The sequence below is a fragment of the Brugia malayi genome (assembly GCF_000002995.4).
Source record: "Brugia malayi strain FR3 genome assembly, contig: Bm_v4_Chr3_scaffold_001, whole genome shotgun sequence".
Lineage (NCBI taxonomy): Eukaryota > Metazoa > Nematoda > Chromadorea > Rhabditida > Onchocercidae > Brugia > Brugia malayi.
The window spans coordinates 10149268-10169842 of record NW_025062477.1 but is presented as its reverse complement, the minus strand read 5'-3'; the positions used below and the strand labels follow the sequence as shown (position 1 = coordinate 10169842).

Sequence of the window (20575 nt, the reverse complement as noted above, 5' to 3'; positions counted from 1 at the left end):
CATCCGTCTTATTATTCCTGGCAGTTGGATTTTGCAAAACGTTATGGTATGAAAGAGTGAAAAATATAATTTAATTAGTTTCAAAAGATACCATAACTATAATACATGTTTCAACTTGAAAAGATATCACATTCGAAAATTTGAAAAGGTATCGCATGTAAACTGTTTAAGCAACTTTATATTATATCATAATGATCCACAGATGATATATCTGCGTTTTTAATAAAAATTAATTTGAGTTGTTTGAAAAATTACCCAGGAATTCCTTTAATCCCGAACACTGTGCATTTTATTTGTGTGAAATTAATTCTTCCAGAAATCAAATAGCATTATAAACACATCAACTTTAGAGCAGAAGGAAGTGGTACTGAAAGAAATCTTATTTTCCAATTTTTCCACTCACTTTCACCTATTTATTGAAAGGATAAAAAAAATAAAATAGAACTAGAAACTGCAAAGAATTAATATTTGGGAAAGAAAAATAAAATGTGAAATAAGCAGCAATAAAAATAGAAAAAAAAATTGGGCAATTTCTGCAAATTTATCAAATCTTTTTTTCGATATAACAAAGAGAAAATACCTAGGTAATAGCATTATTGATAGTATATGATCCTAATTAACATATATATTACTTAATCTAGTAATAAATGCTCCACTCATCAGAGATATGTTAGTTTATCAAAGAGAATAGCATCAAAAGTTTTGAATAGATTACCAAAAGCAACAAACCCAGGAAATACAATGAAGTTATTTCTTAAAAATATTTCAATCATCACCGAAGACTATTTTCTTCGCTTTGCATGACTCCTTTAATTTCTTTAAAGCTTCATGTTCGCGTTTTTTAGCAATCCATGATGGATGTAAATTCTGGTTTTCCAACAGTTTCGTATTCTTTCCTAAAACTTCTAAAACTTTCAATTTAAAGTGAAAAGAGTGAGAATCAAAATAGAAATCTTGTGGATCTCAAACAATATCGCTAAGCATAAACTTTCCTTTCTCATGCTAGCTTCAATTCTACTTCAACAACAATAACACTGTATAAATTTAAAGTGTGAAAATAATAATTAAATCAATCTATTCGATCTATATTTTCGTTCATATAATAAATTTTAAACTTATAATATCATATAAATCATTTAATCGAACTTTTTAAAGACGATACAGGTTCAGAATTATTATTCTGTCTCAAAGTATCCTCTCGTTTCTCGCTTCGATCGCACTCAAAATCTTTTTTTCGTTTTCGAATATCCTTTGTTTTTACTGGCGGAGTGCTCCTACTAGCTTCATCATTCGTACCATTTACATTGTCATCTACATTTCCTTGTAGCACAATATCTGAAGTTCATCATATATTTTTACAAGTTTACAAAACCTATAGAATAAAAAAAATGAATCCCAACCTTTGCTTCCATCTGATGCGCTAATTGATGCAAAATCATCATCCTGATTACCATCTAAACTTAACTGTTTGATGATAGCCTAAATAAAACAAAGGATTATTATGAAATGTAAATGTGAGAAGTGAAATGTATTCTTAAACATCAACTGAAATTTGTAATCAGTAAAATGATGATATCCAGTAATTATTACCCGGAATTATATAGGAAAAAAGACTAATTTGCCAGCTAAATCTATCCAACTTATCGATTCTTCACTCCTAACACTCATTCTAAATGCATTCCAATTATATTGCTTCCAACACGAAATCCTTTATTGACTTTATTAATTTCTAATGCTTTTAAATTCAATAGAAATAAGAACAACTTTCTGAACAACTTACCTGTCCCTTTGCAATCACTGGTTTCGGAAGTTCCAATTTTGGTAGTTTGAGCACTGGAATAGATATCTCTTCAGATTCATCAGATTTCGTCTTATCTTTCAATTTCTTCTTTTTTTTCTCAAAATTTTCTTCCTTTTTCACAGCTTTCCTTATTTCCTTCTTAACAATCATTTTCAAATCTTGCGAACACTCAGGTATCTAAAAATGATATATATCATACGACAGGTGATGATATGCTGATCATAAAATCGTCATGAAAATACCAAATTATGGAGAAAAAGTAACCTAAAAAAAAACAATTCTATGACTAAAAAACACTTTATCACATATTGTAATTAATTATTTAAATAATACTACCGTTCATGAAAACGAATTTTTTTTCAAAAAAAGGGGTACTAAGTTCTGAAATTTGACTTTTATAATTAATGATAAAAGATTAAAGCAATAAATTTACTTTTCCTATGGAAGTTTCGGCCATTTCTTTAGTTTCATTTTGTTGTAGCACATATTTTTTTGCATCTTTCTTAGATTTATATTGCAAACCAAGTCGTTGTAACAGGAATGATACTTCATGTTGCCAATTTGGATATTTGATACGAAATTCCTTCACACTTTTTATAACTATTTCTTGACAAGCTAACTTATATAAAACTCGTTCATCAACGGATATTTTAGTCTAAAATTAAAAATCAATCTATAAGTTAATATCAGTAACATAAATAACAAGTTTAACGCATGAAATTCGATACGAAATTCCTTCAAACTTTTTACAACTACTTCTTGACAAGCTAATTGAAATGTAAACATTACTGATGAAATGCTAATACAATCTCGATAAATAATAGACCTAGAATATATTGAGTATATTTCGTATCAACTACTGCATATTAACGTCTTTTAGTTAATGATAATACATAAATTGATTTATTGATAGCTATATTAACAGAAGAACAACTGAGAGTTACGACTGTTCTCATTCAAATAAACAAAATACAGGAAACTTTTTGAATAAATTGATAAATAAATACAAGGAATAACCTTTTTCAATAAATCATTAAGTGTTTTAAGATTAATTAATGCAAACTTTGACACATCATCTCGACATACTTTCTGAAAGAATCACGTAAAATTAATCTGTGGTATGAACTGCTACCTGAAAATCTTGATAAAAATCGTATTTTGAACATTATATTAAATAACAAATAGAAAATACTTTGCAACGATCAATTTCACTGATGATTCGATCGACTTTACGAGTTTTTTTTTCAACTTTCGACTTTTGAAGCAATTTCTTTTGTCTGATCAATCGTCGACATAACCAAACACGAGCTTTTTCAACAGATTTTCGCATAGAAACGATCTGAAATAAATGACTTATTAATTAAATTAGAAATTATGACTTGAAGTAAGCCGAAAGAAAAATAAGTTGTGATTGAAAATCTTCAAATTTTGTGCAAAAAACAAACAATGGTTGGAATTGCGGCGACAAATACGACATAAAAAATTGCAAAAGCATAGCTAAGAATAGCAGTTTGTCTAAATAATTTAATTGTAATGAATCAAATAATGCAACCTGCTCGTTAAGTTTCATTGGTGTCAAAGTCGACATAGCAATCTGTGACTTTTTAAAGCAATGAAGCAATACAGCAAAACACCTTAAATAATCGAAAATCGAATTCGGATAGTTTGACAATCAATTCAATTTAAATACAAAATAATCAACTAATTAAACCCTAAGAAATAGTTGAAATTCCAAAGTTATTCAAGAAAATACCGATTACATTATTACATTAACTATTGAGAGTTAATCATTGTAACGTCAAATTAAATTCAGCAAATTTATAGACTCTTCCCTTGATAACTCCAAATGAAATGAAATGCTTCAAAAATGATAAATACTGCATTTAAATGGGCATAAAAACCTCCAAAAAAAAAGAAAAAAAAAATAGTTTATGATATTTAAAGACGATTTAAAAGTTATACTGTTTATCGATTTATACAAATAATAATTCGCATTACCGGAGAAATAACACATTCATAGATAATATATAGCACAAATAACTCGTAATAAATTTATACACATACCAAATTAATTCATGAATTCAAAATCATAGCATATTTTAGTAATTCGCTTTGCTAGTCATAGCTTTTTCCTTTTCTCACATTGCTACTCACCAAATAATGCTAAAGCATCTGACAATTTCACACCTTCTGATGGAAATTCTTTATCAAAAGGATTTGGTGGTGGTATAGCATTTGGAAGTCGTGCAAGTTCTTCCAGAGTACGATTTTGATTTGAATGTTCATATAGAAATACACCAGGATATCTGAAACAAGTAAGATAAATTATATATATATAATTTTAAAAAATTGATAAGAATTAAAAATTATGCTACAATATAGAAATTATTAGCTAGTTAAACTAAGATACGAGACATACGTGTCACATTTCATCGATCAATTAAACTACAGCGTTGAATTAGAAGATGCGAAGAAGACAGTATTACAACGTTAGCACTGTATCATATTACTGTAAAAGAGACTTTAAAAAGTACTTTCGGCAGTGTTCCTCATAAACATAGCAAATGTCAGCAAACTGCTCTACTCCAAGACATATTGCAGTAGTTGTAGGATCAATTCTACATCGTTTCAACAAATCATCGGCCAAATGTTTGGCTAATTCTTTAGGATAAAGACTTCGAACACCCTTGATAACATATTTTTGCCTGTAGTTAAAAATACGTCGGCAAACTTTTTCTACTACCTGAAATGTTACACAAGTACCACAGCCTTCAGCTTCATATCAAGTAAACTATATATATATAACATATATTCTGGAATATTTATATAACATATAACAACACCAACAAGTGTTGCCATCACTACGACAATAAATAATACCTTCGATGTAATAATTATACAAGAAACTGTTCTTATCAACATGCATAAAAATACAAGGAAGAAAAATTGAATCTTGGAATTTGAAAAAAGAAACAAGAGTTTACCTCAAAGGATGTTTTAATCAATGGGTCCTGTCTTGGAACAAAACGTACCACACCGACATTAACTTTAGGAGATGGAACAAAGCATCTTCCTATTTTAAATCACCGTATAAATATTAAATATGGATGTAATATATGAGTGAAAACAACGGCAAAGAAAAATAAGACAGACTCTCGATTATCTGAGGTTTTGATAAATTTGAATATTGACAGAATTGTTTACAAAATTTTAATACCTGGTATTTGAAAAAGCAATTTTGGTTCGGTTACAAATGCAGACATGATTGAAATTCTAGCTCGAAATGGAGAATCAATTGGGGAACAGAGACGTTCAGCTACTTCCATCTGAAACGTTAGCAGCAATGGGACACGACCAAATGACCATGGTCCTTGGCGATATAACATTTCACGAAGGAATCTGCAAAAAAAAGAATGATTTTATGAAACAAATAGATGAAGAACAAAGATCATTTTCAATAATTAATTTTGTAAAATAAATAATTTCTTAAATCTTCATGCATACTTCACGTATGGTAGTTTCTATGCTTTCACAGATAAAAGTTAGAAACGAACTTTATAATAAGTGGAGAAGCAATATTGAAAGGAAGGTTGCCAATAATATGCGCCGTCGGAAGTCTATCCTCCTCCCAAGCAACACGCTCCAAACCAGCTTGAGACCAAATTTGTTCAATATTTGTTTTTAAAATATCAGCTCGATGAATGAACATACGTTCTTCGCTTGCTTCCTTTAGCACCTGTACAACATTAATTGAGCATAAGCATATACTTCTCTTATAATTTTCCGGTTCTAGGTACTACTTCCATCTATAACTTTTCTCTTATTTCTCCCTGATTAGCTTTACAATCATTTTCAAGTATTTTTTACACATATAAGCTCTACATATTCGAATATTGCACCAGCATTTGCTTACTTTCATTACTTCACTTTGACTTCCAAACAATTCTAAAGCCTCCATTAATTACCAATTGTCATTTAACATAATACAATCACAAAATTTACTTCAAGTGGTGGAACGAATCGATGGTCGATTTCGATGACATCAAGTCGTCGACAATCCATTTCTAAAATAGCACGAGTGATCGATCCTGGGCCAGGTCCAATCTCGACTACATAGTCGCCTTTTTTCATTTCCGCTTGCCTTACTATCTGTAACAATAAAAGAAACGGAATTAAAGAGAAAGAGAGGGAAAAAAAAACAAAAAAAACAAAATGTTACCATATCAATCCTTCTCATCAGTTTCTTATGCTGATTTACTCTTTCATCGATGAAAATCAGCTAATCAACTTTTTAAAAAATTAAGCGCATTTTCCAACCTAATATACTGCTTAATACATATTACGAACAATAATATTTTAAAAATTTTTCAAGATTTTATTTCTTCAGAAAGGTTTCTTTTTTCGCTTTGTGTCTGCAATAATAAACATAATAAATCAGGCACTCATTCATACGAAAAAAAGTTCAAATTTAATTATTCCTCTTTCTTTAATGAATTCCATTTTTCGCTTCATAATACAAAATGAAAGAACAATCGAACCTTCCGTGTTAAATTCATATCCATTAAATAATTTTGTGAAAGAATTTTTTTGGCTTGTAATTGATAGGCATAAAGGAAGCTTTTCAATGATGGTAAAGGTGGTAAGCGCGAAAAATTCGTCGCCATAGTAAATTTCCAAATTGATTCTTTTAAAAATTGAAATAAGTCTCGTCATCCGCACCACCCATCTAATCTCAATTCGCTAAGCAATATCTGGAAAAGTAAAAATAAAGTTGATGAACTGTTAATTGAGCTTATACCGAAATTTCCTCCCGGATATTATTTGAGGATAATGCTTGTACAAGTTCTAAATCAGGTCAAAGGATTGATAAACAGTAAACAATATAGAGTCCCTACAAATAAGATATGCATTCTGCCGCAAGTTCCACATATCAAATTGTTAATAAATTTTATTAACATTTTAATTTATTCTATTTATCACTTCTTCTCTTACCACTTCTCATTCCATAACAATCCTTCTGCTCCCTCAACTTCATTATTCAAAATATTCAAAAATATTCTATTCAAAATGCTCAGTACTTTTCCGAATTTTTGATATCTCAAGAACTGCAAATGATTTCCTGATATATCACTTCATTAGTTGGAACATGCAAATCTTGTCAAACAAAAGGAAAAAAAAAGTATGAATCTCTTCAAACATCACAACAATGGACAGAACTGCTTCGAATTTTATTGACTTCTGCTAACTTTAAAAGGAATAATACAAGCAACTAATTTTTATCTAGCATCGATATATAATGCATATCTATCCGAAACACTACAATATGTGACTTAAAACAAAAAAAGTGGAAAATATACCATGTTACTATGTGGTACATGATTTAAAACAAAAATATGCTAAACGACTTCATAATAAGTTATTATAATAAATAAATAAACAGATTGAAGACTGTGAAACTTATGTAAAACAAACGAAGAAATAAACACAAACAGGGGATCAACTTGATCAATTCAATCATTTTTCTAACCAAAAACAGTAATAATAATGTTTCATCACTTCTTTTATTTCGTCCTTTGAGACATAAATTCGCTCAACTCCTCTTTAATTGCTGTTAAAAAATCATTATAGGCTCGTTCGAAATCGTCGTTTACTATCACAAAATCAAATAAAGTCGGCTCGGCATCCACTAAAATCAAATCAAACTCAGATTAAACGTCACTATATGAATGAATTGTTTGATATTTTCATTTGAGAAGAATCCTGCACAAAGTTAACACACAAATTTTGAAATAAGGAAATAGAGAAAAATTATAGGGACCAGCATTTAAATCGTCTTCTGCATGTTTCATGCGTTTTTTCAACGATTCTTCGGTTTCTGTCTCACGAGCACGCAAGCGCTGTTCCTGAAATGAACAAGCAAAACTAACATCAAATTTTTTTAAAAGTGTAAAATTGGTTTTCCACGTCAAATCAAATCCTCTGCTTTTAAGATGAGAATCAAAATTTTGAAGTAAACCATAGCAGTAAGATTATGCAAAATCCGTTTTCCGCCTAAATCCAACAAGTTATCAAAGAAAAAAATTAAGATAACGCTATTTTATTTTTACTAGCCCAAGGAGTTGAAATGAGAGTAAATCCTACGTTTCAAGATCTCACCAAGTGCATCACTGAATATTAGGATGAGAGAATTACTTTAATCCGTTCTGTTTATAAACGCAGAGCAGAAATTAATCTGTTTATAAACGCAGAGTTAACTATCTTTTCCGATTTAACATCAACGTATTACCGTCTTATAAGTCTAGAAACCTTATATCAAACTAATTTTGATATTATTTATATCAAGACAAGCAGTAACTCTTTTAACTATGTGTTGCTTTACAGCAGCAAGTAATGATAACAGAAGAGAATTATATAAGCAACCAATATTTCCAAACTTGGCGCTCTGATCAGAATATATTTTGCATCTAATCCACATTTGTGTATAGTACGGACACCCTGTAGCTCCACATCTAAGATGCATATACACCCTGCTTTCGATATATCTTCCAATGCTTTTTTCCTAAAATACATTTATCTTTTTCAACTTGAATGATACCATTTGAAATCTCATAATAGATTACACAAACACTATCATCTGATCATATGTGCTCTATCCAGCAAAAGAAATGCTAACAATTTAATAAGAATGACGAAGAAAATTCCTCAATAAAAGGAAACATACGATGTTCCGTAGATATTGCCACCAAAAGTTGCATACTCCAGAAATTCATTATCTTTGATCATTTCGTTAAATTTTTTCTCGGTTATAAACCAATAATTTTTCCCATCAATCTCTCCAGGTCGTGGTTTTCGTGTCGTATCTAAAATAACTTTTTCTTCCATGTTAATATAACAGCACAAGAAAAAAAAAATTCGAAAAGAAAATAATAATCTGCCTACTAAAATTTTTATTACAAAATTTTGCACCCTGTATCGTTTATTATAGGCTTAAATAATATATAAACAAGCAGGTTAAGACTGCTTACGTGAAACAGCAAATGCAAACGCATTCGGATATGCTTGCATTGCTCTAGTAATAATGGTACTTTTACCTCCACCTGATGGACCTGATATTACAATAGGCTTCATCCTGCACCACAATCCTAAATTTAAAAACGAACATATAAGGAAGGGATATCACATCAAATTACATTTCTTATATTAATCCATACATTGTATCATTCATTGTCTAATAACACCAAAAAACTTTTCTACTCAGTGCAACATTCATATCTTGGATTGCCCCAAATATATGTAATCTAAACAAAGTTTTCGCATCATATTCAAATTATAAAATTAAGATGAAAAAAAAAGTAAACATGAAATTTCTACACATACCTAAAAAATGCATAACCCGAAAGTAAAATTTGACTAAATGATCAAATAATCAGAATAACATGTTTTGTTTACTCACTTAATTCCCAGAAAAGCATAAATAAGGCAATAATTAACTTCAAAAATAGTGCAGTGTATGAGAGAAAATCTGATGATGATCCAAAGAAAACATTGCTGGAACGCAAAGAAAGCTTTGGATGATAAATGATTGAGTGTGCTAGTCGTTTGCCATTCTCAATGTGATCAGTTGGATGCCATCATAGAAGTTTATATCATTCCGGACTACAATCAATTAATTTGTCATTTGCAGAATTAATAGCTAATGCACGCATATAAACCATTAACAGGTTTTTCCATATTTATCGGATAAATTCCTGCATGTAAACAATTATTAATCAAGCTAATAGAATACATACAAGAATGATATCTTATTCGATTCAAATTCAAACTAACTGACGAAAAACTTAAAAAACATAAAAAAGACTAAGGTTAAAAAGTTAAAAAAAAAATCACCCAATAAGCATTAAATAAGCAAGAGAGATACATACATAAGAAAATTATCCGATTTAAGACTGCTTCTAGTATTCTCTTTCGAAATGTATTAAATTGCACTTCTCTTACTTTATGCATTACATTTAAAAGATTTTATTGTGAATTTCATTTTTTTTTTCTTTTTGAAGACAAAAATTTTCATTCAATAATAAAAAACTGAAATATTTCTTTGCTTTATTTTCCATCATTATGTCTGATAAGAATGAGAGTAAAGAAATGAAGAACACTAATTATTTATCATGGAATAAACATAATTACTTCTTAATAAAAAGTAAAATCTTTTCTAAAAATAATCAAATTTTTTCTCAAACTGGTTAAACTTCATATGACAATGCATACACGACAGATGCAATAAATACCTGCCGTTGAAGTAGAATTAGTTGACGTGGCGAAACACTTTCGTAAAATGACGTACGTGAACTTCTCTTTATCGATCATTTCAACAACACACTTATCGCTACAATGGCAGTACTAATTGATTGCACCTACAGCATTGGGAAAAAGGAAAATTCATGATAAGCATAAGACACGTAACTTACGCTGCCGTACGTGTAAACGTAACGAACTGGGAAAAAGATTTTAAAATTTATCTGTTGCAAACTTTCATTGTTAGACTCTTGTTTTATATTGCAACTCAAAAGTAGTTAATTTACTTTTTTTGAGTTGCGATAAAGCAACAAAGTATTTATAATATTTTAAGTTTGTATTCAAACTATAGTATTTCTTTTTTTCGGTAATTTTTCTAAATATTTGCACAAAATTTTCTCTCAAAAATCCTTTCATAATGTAATGAAAAATTTTTCAATCATTTCATAAATTTTTTTTTTTTCTTCGCAAAATCTAATAACGCTTATTTCATCAAAACTATCAATTTATTTAAATTTTAAAATTTAAAAAGCAAAAAAATTGTAAATGAAAGAGATGCAAGAAATTGGAAATGATATTTTCATATTTTAATACATATTGAACAAACAAATTTTCTTAGCAGAAATGAAACTTTTTTTTTTTTTATTTAAATTTTAAACTTTTTCTAATTGAATTTATTTAACAGACAAATTTTCATAAAATGATTTTTTTTTTCTTTAATTTTTTAACTTTTTTTTAAAAAATAACTTTATTACAACAATATAAGCAATTATATTATCGAAGAAGAAAAAAAAAAACATTGTTTTAATTGTGTTATATTATTCGAATTATTAGAAAAGAAAATATTGCTCTAATATTAAGTAATATTTCTAATTATTATACCGAACTGAAATTTGCTTATTATCAGTGGGTGAAATAAATATAATTAATTAATTAATGATTTTATACTTATTATCATATATACTATCATTTCCTATTTTTTGCTCCTTTTTTGTTTACAATTTTCTTATTTTTTAAATTTGAAATTAAATAAATTAGTATTGAGCATCACTATTGAGTATTGTTATCACCAAATAATACAAAGTAACAATTAGTGAGATAAGTAAATTAGCAGAAAACAACAAAAACGATATTCCTAAACAAGCAAATTAATCATTAATTTATCAATAATAAATTTCACTAATGATAATTACTCGTTTTAAACATTTTTAAAGTACTGATAAAACAGAAATTGCTAACTTTATTAAGTACTATAATAATAATAAAAAAAAAAAAGAAAAACAATGATTAATAATGATTAAAACAATTAAAATCAATTAGAACAATTATTTTTCTTTAATTTAATTCATTTAAATTCATTATTCATAAAATATCTGATGAATTATAATTAATAATAATAATTGATAATTATAATTAATAATAATATTAATAATGATAATAGAAATATCTGTCAAAATTATCATGTATCAATAATTATAACAATAATTGATATAATTATTTGCATAAAATAAATTTACAGCTAAATTGAATTATAAAATTATAAATTGATAAAAATTATAATTTTATTTAATAATTTTTTTTTACTTATTCATTTCCAATTTTTCTTTTTTTCTTCCTTTTTGTTTTCATTTTTTTTTTTTTTTTTTAACTTTGTAATATGAAATGAAACGAAAGAATAACAAATATATATACATGAATATATAGAAGTAATGATATGATAAAGAAATAACAATCCATAAATTGCATTGATAGGAAATTATCAAACAAACAATGACATTCAGAACTGGAAAGTAGTGATGCAGTAGGAAATTAATTTTAATTCAATCTTTTCTTCTTTCATCAATAAATGAAGAAACAAAAAAAGAAAGAAGAAAAAAAAAAAACAAATTTAAAAGAAAGGAAAAAAAAAAAACGAAATTCTTTTCATTTTTATTTCTAATTTATTATCTACTTTACATCATTTCAAACATTACTCTTTCTTTACTTTTTTCTTTCTTTTTTTTTTCACAAAATTTTCATATTTTTTCTCATATATATGTATATAATTGATATATTAATTGAGTACATTTAAGTATTATATAATTTAATTACTAATAAAATTATTAAAAGATTGAATTTATTAATGTCAATATTTTCCAATCATATTTTTGATATATTTAAAAAGGAAAAATAAAGCATTGAAATTTGTTATTTAATATTATTGATATGCAATTTCAACTAAATAGGAGTAAAATTTAATCTTTTTTATTCGTTTTTTGATAATTTTATTTTATGAATTTAACAAAAAAATTTTTACACGATTAAAATTTAATAGTTAATTTCAATAATTGCTATTTTTTTTTCCAATTTCAATTATATTGTTCCACTACAATTTCAGAAATAAATATTTTCCGAAATTTTTAAAGCAAAAAAATTATATTATGAATGTAAAACAAAAATAATTATTGCATCAAAAAATTTTTTTTCTAACAAATGAAAATAAAAAATAAAATAAAATTTTTATATTTGATTTCAAATATTTATATATTATTGTTTTTTCCTTTATGGCTAATATTTCATTGACTTATTTTTGAACAGTTTAAATTTTACTTTTATTTTATCAATAAATGTTAACAATTTCGCATGCAAATAATTACATATGTAATTGAATATTAATTTATAATTAATTTGAATTAATATAAATTAATTACTTTTGCGATATATTTTTAAACTTTGTTTTTTCTAATGAAAAAATAAGGAATAAAAATTAAACTGACAATACTAATTGTTTTAAATTTTAAATTTAACATTTTTATCTTTCAGCAAAAAAATATTTTCATTAAGATTTTTTTTCATTCTATGCTAAAGAAAAAATTGATTTTATCAGTGATTTAATGATAATTTTCTCATAATTTGATAAAACAAAGAAAAAAAACAAAATTATCAAAAAAAAAAAAAAATTTAATTATATATTTTCTTTTGTTAATTATCAAATTATGCAATACTTTTTCATATCAATGCCTAATTTCTAAAAGAAAATTTCTTTTTCAGTTATTTTTATTTACTATTGATGTTATCACTGTTGTTATCACATCAATAAATAAACATATTTATGCATAAAGTTATGATAATTCTCTCTTCAATTCTTCTTATATTAGTAGCGGCAGAGAAAAGCGCTTTTGTCGCAGGTGGAATTGAAAGGTTTCATTGAATTATACTAATTTGATAATTATAATTTAAAATCATAATTTATCATATTTCATAGTTTATTATAAATGAAAATTGATATTACTACAACTGATAATATTTATTGATAATTTTTATCATAAATAAAATTATCAAAAATAATACTTTAATATCTATCAATTATTATTGATCATATATAATATGATATAAAATTGAAAAAATAATTTTTTTTTCTTTTAAAATTTTAATTTTATTTAGTATTTGCCCATTTTTTTCTTTTTTCTTTTGCTACTTTAAAAATAATTTAATTTATTATTTAGAAATTATACTATTCTTCGAATTACTCCTCTTAATATTGAACAAATTCAATTTTTGTCAGCATTATATCTTAACGATGATAAAATGGTATAAAAATTTTTTTTCACTTTTTTGTTTTTTATATTTTATTCATTTGACAGTTTGTTTCATTTTAAAATGATAAAATCTAATAAACAAACAATAGTAAATGATAAATGTGAAAAATAAAATTTTAAATGATAAATAAAAAAGTAATCAAATGCAATTAAGAAAAAAAAGAAAAGAAAATTTTTTTAAAAATTTTACATTTAAAAATAATATAATTTGTAATTATAAAAAAAAAAAATGGTTTAATAAAATTTTTCTATTATGTTTGTTTACAACTGCAAAATAAATATTTGAAATTCAAATTGAAGAAACTATAAAAGTAGGAAAATTTTTTTTTTTTTTTAGCTCAAAATTTCAGGCAGATTTTTGGAAACCACCAACAAGAATTAATGAAACTATTCATGTTATGATTAATCCAGGTTTTATGAAAAAATTTGATCGGTTATTAAATGAAAAATCAATTTCTTATCATATTGAAATCAATGATTTTGCACAGTAAGCTTATCAGTTTTAAAAAATTTTATCAAATTTAATAATAAGCTAAGCATTTAATTTTCATAAATATATTTTTGAATTTATTTAAAATCAATTCTATCATTTTTGTTCTTTTTTTTTGAAAAAAAATTTTTTTTTTCTCAAATTATAATCTAATATTATTCAATGTTATGTAATTTTATTTTTTCTTTTTATAATTTAATAAATTTTCTGTAATTATTTCGGTTTTAAATGTTATTCTATGCTTCAAAATTTTAAATTTCATCAATTAAACACTTTTTTTCAGTGATATATTATTTATTATTTTATAAATAACAAAGTAAGTTTGAAAGCAAATAAAAAGAAATTTTTTTTTTTCGTTTTGCATTCTTTGAATTTTAACCAATTCAAACTTTACTTTTTCTATTTTAAAGTAAGAAATTAAAAAAAAAAAAAGAAAATTAAATAGCTATGAATAATTGTTGTAATAAATTAATTTAGATATTTAAAAAAAAAGAATATTAAATAGCTATGAATAATTGTTGTAATAAATTAATTTAGATATTTAAAAAATAAGAAAATTAAATAGCTATGAATAATTGTTGTAATAAATTAATTTAGATATTTAAAAAATAAAAAAGAAATGAAACGACAACGAAATTTGCTATTCGATAATAATAGAGAAAGACGATTTTGGGATGACAATAATAGAAATTCAAATATTTTTCTTGGCAAATATAATTCCTACGATAGTATCGTTCGATGGTTGAAAAATTTAGAGCAACGATATGATAATATTGTGACAGTTAAAAGTATTGGTACAACAGCTGAAGAACGAATTATTTATGGTGTTAAGGTGTAATTTAATTTGAAAGTATTAAATTTCAAATATCATTGCATTATTAATTGAATAATTAATTTTGTATCAAAATTATAATTTTATTATAATTTAATTTGAAGGCATTAAATTTCAAATATCATTGCATTATTAATTGAATAATTAATTTTGTATCAAAATTATAATTTTATTATTGTTATTATTATTACTATTAATTTAACTAATAAAATTTAAATATGTTTATGATAATTACTTTCTATTATACTTGTTATGTAAACAATAAATTTTAATAATACTCTACTAAATTTTGTAGTTATATTTTGAAATACAATTTTGTTTATTTATTTATTAATTACTTATTTATTTATTTGTTTGTTTGTTTTATTTTCAATTTTTTTTTTTTTTTTTTTTAATAAATAATATGGTTAGTCAGTTTAATAAGATAAACGAAAACCAAAGAAAAAATATTAGAAAAACAAAAAAAAAATTAAAAAGTTAAAATTTTTTAAAATTTAAAATGAAATAAAATTAAAATAAATAAAATTATTTTTATTTCAAATTGATATAATTTTTAAGCTTGGTACCAAAAATGTTACCTCAAAACCGGTTATTTGGTTAGATGCCGGTATACATGCCAGAGAATGGGTAGCTATTCATACAGCATTGTATTTAATTCAACAAGTATTTTTATTAAATCCTTTTTTTTTTTGTTTAAAAAAATTTTCTTTTTAATTTAATTAATTTTTCAGTTTAAACAATTAATATTACGCTTTTTTAAGAAATAATTATTATTCTATTTTAGGTTTTCTTAATTAACCAAAATTTATATGTAATAATTATTTTATCAACAATTCTTATTACGATCATATATTAACCATATTTTAGCAACAATTTTTTTTATTTTATAATTTAAAAATTTCATTAAGAAAAAAACAAAAAAAAAGAAATTAAAAATGAAAAATAAATGACTTAAAAATAAAAAAAAAAAGAAAAACATATATCAAAGAATAATAAATTTAAATCAAAGAATAAAATTAAAATTTCAAAAAAATTTAAATTTCATAATGCAAAATTATAACAAAATCTATTTGACATTAGCAAATTTCTTTTTTTTTTTCAGTTAATTATCGATTATAATTCAAATTCAAAAATAGGAGAATATTTGAGATTGTTGGATATTTACATCTATCCATGCTTAAATCCGGATGGCTATGAATATACACAAACAAAACCAAATGATCCATCCGTAAATTTTGCATATTTAATTATCGGAATGAGAAAAAATAATTACTATTAAATTTTTTATTTGTTTTTTATTTGCTTTCCTTGTCAACAAAATAAATTCAATACAATTTGATTAATTCAATCTGTTTAATTGTATGTCAACCGGATACAGTTTAATTGTATATCAACCGGATTGCATCACAATGGACAAAAAAAAAAAAAAAAAGAGCAAAAAAAAAAAGAAAGAAAAAAACTGGAATTAATGCAAAAATTAGATAATTTTGATAAATATATCGTATAATTTTACTAAAATTTAAAATTTTTTTTTCAAATTTTATCTTTAATTTTTAATTATTTTAATTATTTCTGAAATTTATTAAAACAAAGAAATTTTTTTTTTGTCTTTTAATTTATAAAACAATAATTTTTGATTGAATTCATGCGATGACAGAAAAAATAAAATAAATGGATGTGTTTAAAATTAAAATTAAATTTGTGTGTAAAGAATGAAAAAAAAAAAATAAAATAAACAAAGAAAAAAAAAATAAAAGAAATAAATTCTAGTTTTTAATTGTTATTTGATAGGTTCGATTATGGCGCAAAAGTCGCGGATCAACAATAAATTATGAATGGGAAAATGGTGAAAAACGTTATTGCAAAGGAGTTGATTTAAATCGAAATTTTGCTTTTCATTTTGGTGGTAATATTTTTATTTTTGTTTTTTTTCTTGCAAATTTCAAATTTTATATATTATTATAAATTTAAGATTTAAATTTTTATTTTTGTTTTTTTTCTTGCAAATTTCAAATTTTATATATTATTACAAATTTAAGATTTAAATTTTATTTTTGTTTTTTCTTGCAAATTTCAAATTTTATATATTATTATAAATTTAAGATTTAAATTTTTATTTTTGTTTTTTCTTGCAAATTTCAAATTTTATATATTATTACAAATTTAAGATTTAAATTTTTATTTTTGTTTTTTCTTGCAAATTTCAAATTTTATATATTATTACAAATTTAAGATTTAAATTTTTATTTTTGTTTTTTCTTGCAAATTTCAAATTTTATATATTATTACAAATTTAAGATTTAAATTTTTATTTTTGTTTTTTCTTGCAAATTTCAAATTTTATATATTATTACAAATTTAAGATTTAAATTTTTATTTTTGTTTTTTCTTGCAAATTTCAAATTTTATATATTATTACAAATTTAAGATTTAAATTTTATTTTTGTTTTTTCTTGCAAATTTCAAATTTTATATATTATTACAAATTTAAGATTTAAATTTTAAACAGCAAGAAATATCCTTTTGTAAATGATTGACAATTGTTGTTTTAATCATTTAATTAAATAACAAAAATTGTTAGAAATATATGATAATTTTTTTTTTTTTAATCAAAAAAAAAGTGTTAAAAAATTTGTGCTATTGAATTAGAAATAAATTTGAAATAATCGATTTAATAATTTTGCTATTATTTAAATTTCAAAATACTTTTAAAGTATTAACAAAATTTACTTCACTTTCTTTTTTTTGATAAGAAACAGTAGATTTTATCTCTAATAAAATGTCTGATAAGAAAAAAAGATATTAAATTTAATTTTTGTTGACGAAAATATAAAAACAAAATAAGACTAAAATTATTGAAATTAGAATAATTTTGTTTGTTTGTAGTATAAAGTATATTTAATTATTAATATCAATAAAAAAAAATTATTCAAATAAATTAAAAGGACAAAAAAAAAAAATTGTAAAAATTTTTTACTTTAAGTAACTTACTTTTATTATTCCTTCAAATTTTTTAAAATTCATTTTATCATTCCTAAATTTTTGAAATTTTCTTTATGCTTTATCATTTCTTATTAGCATTTCTTTTCTGTTTTTTTTTTTTTTTTTTTTTCTTTTTTTTTGCTTCTTTTTTTAAATTTCTAAAAATTTTGAATTATCGATAATTCTGTTTATTATTTATAAAACAAAATTTTTTACTTTACCGGAAATACTTTTCAGAAATCGGTTCCAGTTCATCGCCATGTTCTAATATTTACCGTGGCAAATATGCATTTAGCGAACCGGAAACACAGTTAATCCTTTTTAATTTCTTTTTTTGCTTTACAATTTTAAAGTTCAAAAAATAAAAAAAAATTATTTTAAAGTTTTTAGGAAAAAATTATTTTGTAGAAATAATTTTATTAGACTTTAATTAAAGTATTTTGAAAAAATAATAAGTAAACAATAATTGATGATTAAATTATCACAATGATAAAATTTTTTCTAAGCATTTCCATCTTTCTTTTGTTTTATTTTTCTACTATATTTAATAATATTTATAAAAAAAATGGATGAAATTTATAAAATTTATAAAAAAATTTGCAAAAAAAAATTATTTCCTTTTTTTTGTTCAATATTTATTTATTTATTTCACTGAAATACATTGAATTATGGAATAAAAAAATGAAATTTTGTGTAATTTTTTATTGACATCAGAAATTTTTAATACTTTACTTTTTTTTCACGTGACGCTAAATATTACCGTCATTTTGTAGAGCCGTACGTGATGCATTATTACCGTTACGTGAACAGATAAAAGCATATATAACATTACATACATATTCACAACTATGGATTTATCCATATTCACATGCAGCAAATACGTATTCATCGGATATTGATGAATTGGTAAGCATTAAAATGTTTAAATTAAAATTTTAAATTAGAAATAAAAAAATTGCTTAATTGATTGTACTTAATTTTTAATTAAATATAGAAATTAATTAATGCTAATAATAATAGAAAGCAGTTGCAAAAGAAGGTGTAAATTCATTAATGAAATTATATGGAACAGAATATCAGTATGGTACTGGACCTGAAGTTATATGTAGGTTTTACTTTTCTTTTTTTTTTTTTTAATTTAAAAATTTTAATTTAGTTTTATCATTAATAATTGAAATAATTCATAAATTGTAAATTGAAAAGTGTAAAATACAGCAATTGAAATTAATTAAAGTGTATTATAAAATATAAAAATGATTATTACAAAAATTTAAAGCTAAAAATTAAAAATAGAAAATAATATATTACTAATCGTATAAAATAGTTTGCAAAGAAATAAATAGATAAATTGAAAAATTAAATTTTGCAAATTTTTTGGAAGAAAAATTTTTATTGAAATAAGAAGGAAGTTATTTTCAGGTAGACAGAGATTAATTGATTTAATTAACTGTTTAAAATGGATTATTTTTCTTTAAAAAAAAAAAAAAAAAAAAAAACGAACAATGATGTGAAATTATTAAATTAATTGAAATTTAATTGATTAAAAAAGAAAAATTAAAATTATAAATTTTTAGATGCATTTTCTGGTGGATCATCTGATTGGGCTAAACAATCAGCAAATGTAAAATATTCATATACAATTGAATTACGTCCATCGAAATCATGTTTGTTTACCATTTTATTTTATTTTTTTGTTCTTAAATTAAAATAATTGAAAAATGAACTAAATTTTTAATTGAAAAATTGAATTAAAGATAAAAAACTAGTGCTAAAAGATGAATATTATTTCTAAGTGTGAAATTAATTTAATTTTTAACTTAAATAATCTAATTAGATTTTGATTTAATTCAAAAAAAGAGAAAGAATTTGATTTAAATATAAAATTTTTAACTTTTAGCAAATGCTGGTTTCATTTTGGATAAACGAGAGCTTATACCAATTGGTCGAGAAACATACGAAGGTATCAAAGTGGTCATTGATAAAGTAATTATGGAATATAAGCAAAGCCGTAACTAGCATATCTGTGATAGTGATTTCAAATAATTTTAAATATATATTCAAAAAAAAAAAAAAAAACTTCAACAAGTAATACTTAAATAAATGGAATTAATAAATAAGTATTAATTAACTAATTAATTAATTAGTACTAAGAATAAAATAGGTTTAATAACATATTTTGCATTTTTCATTCTTTCCATTTTGCTTTTTCATCCAAATTTTTAAGCATTTATAGCAATGGTTAATTTAATAAATAACAAAAGTCCATTTTAAATTTTAGAGTTTAAATTTAAATTTAATAAATAATTGAAATAAATAAAGCAAAATTATTCTAATATTACTGATTAAGCATATAGCATATAAATTCATATTTTTCTAGATTATATTTGATAGAAAATAAAAAAAATTAATTTCTCATTTTTAATTCCGTCTTTTATCTATAGTTTATTAAAAAGCTTAGGCTTTGGGCTTAAGCTTAAGCTTAGGCTTAGGTTTTGACTTAGACTTGGACTTACACTTAGGCTTAGGTTTTGGCTTAGGCTTAGGCATTAGTGAACAGTTTGAATTTGAACTGGGTTATTTAAAAATTTTTCACCTTTTCG

General features: G+C 23.6%; 4 protein-coding genes across 4 annotated transcripts; 1 reads left to right on the top strand and 3 right to left on the bottom strand.

Moving 5' to 3' along the window:
• Nucleotides 1–765: 765 nt before the first annotated feature.
• Bm3435 (uncharacterized protein) lies at nt 766–3389 on the bottom strand (the record flags this gene model as incomplete). The annotated part of the gene is made up of 8 exons (XM_001893269.2): nt 766–896; nt 1147–1335; nt 1401–1479; nt 1781–1978; nt 2235–2456; nt 2819–2890; nt 2994–3140; nt 3354–3389. The coding sequence occupies 8 exons, from the start codon at nt 3387–3389 to the stop codon at nt 766–768; spliced, it is 1074 nt and encodes a 357-aa protein (XP_001893304.2).
• A 558-nt stretch (nt 3390–3947) lies between these two features.
• On the bottom strand, nt 3948–6465 carry Bma-tfbm-1 (ribosomal RNA adenine dimethylase family protein; the record flags this gene model as incomplete). Its single annotated transcript, XM_001893268.2, has 7 exons — nt 3948–4107; nt 4336–4544; nt 4786–4874; nt 5019–5200; nt 5356–5537; nt 5804–5950; nt 6340–6465. The coding sequence occupies 7 exons, from the start codon at nt 6463–6465 to the stop codon at nt 3948–3950; spliced, it is 1095 nt and encodes a 364-aa protein (XP_001893303.2).
• An 897-nt stretch (nt 6466–7362) lies between these two features.
• Bma-guk-1 (guanylate kinase, putative) lies at nt 7363–8929 on the bottom strand (the record flags this gene model as incomplete). The annotated part of the gene is made up of 5 exons (XM_001893266.2): nt 7363–7487; nt 7620–7704; nt 8222–8360; nt 8523–8661; nt 8827–8929. The coding sequence occupies 5 exons, from the start codon at nt 8927–8929 to the stop codon at nt 7363–7365; spliced, it is 591 nt and encodes a 196-aa protein (XP_001893301.1).
• A 4267-nt stretch (nt 8930–13196) lies between these two features.
• On the top strand, nt 13197–19991 carry Bm17657 (Uncharacterized protein; the record flags this gene model as incomplete). The annotated part of the gene is made up of 12 exons (XM_043080734.1): nt 13197–13273; nt 13579–13663; nt 14022–14158; nt 14759–14993; nt 15552–15656; nt 16096–16221; nt 16785–16899; nt 18213–18285; nt 18749–18881; nt 18996–19080; nt 19550–19639; nt 19873–19991. 12 exons carry the CDS (start codon nt 13197–13199, stop codon nt 19989–19991), a joined length of 1380 nt encoding a protein of 459 aa, XP_042936668.1.
• Nucleotides 19992–20575: the final 584 nt, after the last annotated feature.